The 2,121-nt window shown below is 63.6% G+C and overlaps 1 protein-coding gene across 1 annotated transcript; it reads right to left on the bottom strand.

The window, feature by feature from the left end:
• Positions 1-378: 378 nt before the first annotated feature.
• On the bottom strand, positions 379-1,994 carry PHACADRAFT_34043 (uncharacterized protein; the record flags this gene model as incomplete). Its single annotated transcript, XM_007403347.1, has 1 exon — positions 379-1,994. A coding segment is annotated over one exon (1,616 nt), but the record flags the coding sequence as incomplete, so codon positions are not given.
• Positions 1,995-2,121: the final 127 nt, after the last annotated feature.

The following is a 2,121-nucleotide window of genomic DNA, read 5'->3' on the forward strand; positions in this document are numbered from 1 at the left end:
ACATGAAACAGGTACGGGGCCCTCCAGCTGACCTCCCTCTTGACGTTTTTCATCATTGCCGTTCGGGCACACCCCTGATGCGCGAGCAGCCTTGAGGCCGCAAAGACGGCCTCTGGGCACGTCAAATCGGGCAGCGAGAGGGCGGCCGCGCATGGATTCGCGCGTACGGGCAGCGTGCGTACGTAAAACCCAGGATGTGCGGGAAAATTTGTCCGGCATGGGGGTAGGCGCACGGTGGTATGGAAATTCCAGAGCAGAGCAGAGTGTGCGATAAGAAGAGGCAGAGACGTAAGTAGGCGTACAGTGTGTATGATACAGCAGAAACACGAGGCGTGAAAATACGACATGAGTAAAACAAAAAAAAGGAAAGCGAGCGTGCTACGCCGGTGCAACAGTCCTTCGCGGAGGAAGCGGCGGCCTGGGTTTTGGCGACCCGTCGACCCCAATGGCCGGCGACGCAGGTGCACTCGGCGCAGGGCTGCCATTCGCCACCGACTCGGCGTCGGCCGCTGCTGGCAGCCGTCGCGCAGGGAGCGGGGGCGGCAGCGGCGGGTCGAGCGACGCGCGCCGGCTCCTGTCCTTCGAGGCGATCGACTGCAGCGCCGCGCTCGCGGGCGGCGAGCCGTCCCCGAGCTCAGGCGGGTGAGGCGGCGGTTCCGACAGCAGCGACACCGCGTTCGTCGAGTTCGACCGCGGCGGCAGCGGCGGCGGGACCGGACGCGCAGGCGTCGACGTGAGCGTCGGAGTCAACGGCTGCGCCGTCCACGCCGGGGGCGCGTTGTCCGCGTCGTGCTCGCCGTTGACCACCGTCTCGCTCGACGCCTGCGAGTCCGGCTGGACGCCCTGCGCCTGAGACTGCTGCGGGCCCTTCCAGAGCCGGTATACGCTCTGGATCGCGGCACCCTTCTTCTGCTCCGAAGGCGTAGGCGGCGCGACGTAGCCCATCGACATGACCTCCCCGCGATGGCTCGCATGGATCCCAGGGATCGTCATGGTTTTCGGTGTCGGTGGCTGGGTGTGGATCGGCCTCGCGGGCTGCTCGTCCTCGTCAAGCGGTGCGTTCAGGGCCGCCTCGTTGTCAGACTGCGAGTGATTGGAGACAGCGCGCGGCCGCGTCAGCGGCGCGGTGACCGACGGCGACGTCGAGCGTGGCCGACTGCCAAAGTCAGGCATCAATCTGTCCGATCGCGGCGAGGCTGAGGTAGACGACGTGTTGCCGGCGGACTGTCCTGACGCACTCCCCGGACCAGTCGACGATATGCTTGGCGCATTGCTGCGTCCGGGGATGTCCATCGGCTCCGAAGGCTCACTCGCCGGAACCTGCAAACCTTCATTATTATAGGGCACCCTACGCTGTTCAACGGCAGCGCGGACCTCTGCATAACCAGGGCGTGCCTTGTTGGCCTTGTCTGCCGGCTGCCGCTGCATCTCTCCATCAGGGACCTCGTCACCGCTGGTTGTCTGCGCATCCTTCTTGAGTCCGCCCCAGTTGACGCCCCATTTCCGCATAGCCTCCTTGGCAGAATTGCTGATGGCCTGTTTGTCGCGCGTTTTGAGCGTCTGGAAGAAGTTGGACGTAGGGCTCCCAGGATTGGTCTTTACGGATGCCGCAGGGCTTTTCGACCTGAGGCCGGCCAAAAGAGACTCGGCTGGACTGGTGGATGGTGCGCCGGAAGAGCTGCTCTGGGCTGCATCCTGCGAAGGTGCAGAATACGACGAGTGCCGCGACAAAGACCGACGAGCAGGCACCCGAGAGTCAGATTCTTCCGATCCGCTGTGATTATCGGACGTATCCGAACGGGCAGAGCCTTCAGTTTGGGTGTCATGAGGGGTAGAGCTCGATCTGCGGTTGTCCGCCACATCAGGGGCACCAGTCCGACCTCGCTCAGGCTCCGTAAGCTCGGGGTGACTAGGCTGTTCAGGTGATGTGATGCCTTCATCTCGACTGCCGCCGAACCAAGTGCGTTTTCTGGCGGCAGAGCCGGTGGATGAAACTGATGATGTCGAGATAGTTTTGGCGCGAGATGAGAGAGCAGGGGGTATCGTTTCGGGCGTAGCGTCAACGGTCACCTGGGTCTCGATGGGAGCGGAACTGGACCGTTGCAGACCGACGTGGTCTAC

Source organism: Phanerochaete carnosa (assembly GCF_000300595.1).
Source record: "Phanerochaete carnosa HHB-10118-sp unplaced genomic scaffold PHACAscaffold_1051, whole genome shotgun sequence".
Classification (NCBI taxonomy): domain Eukaryota; kingdom Fungi; phylum Basidiomycota; class Agaricomycetes; order Polyporales; family Phanerochaetaceae; genus Phanerochaete; species Phanerochaete carnosa.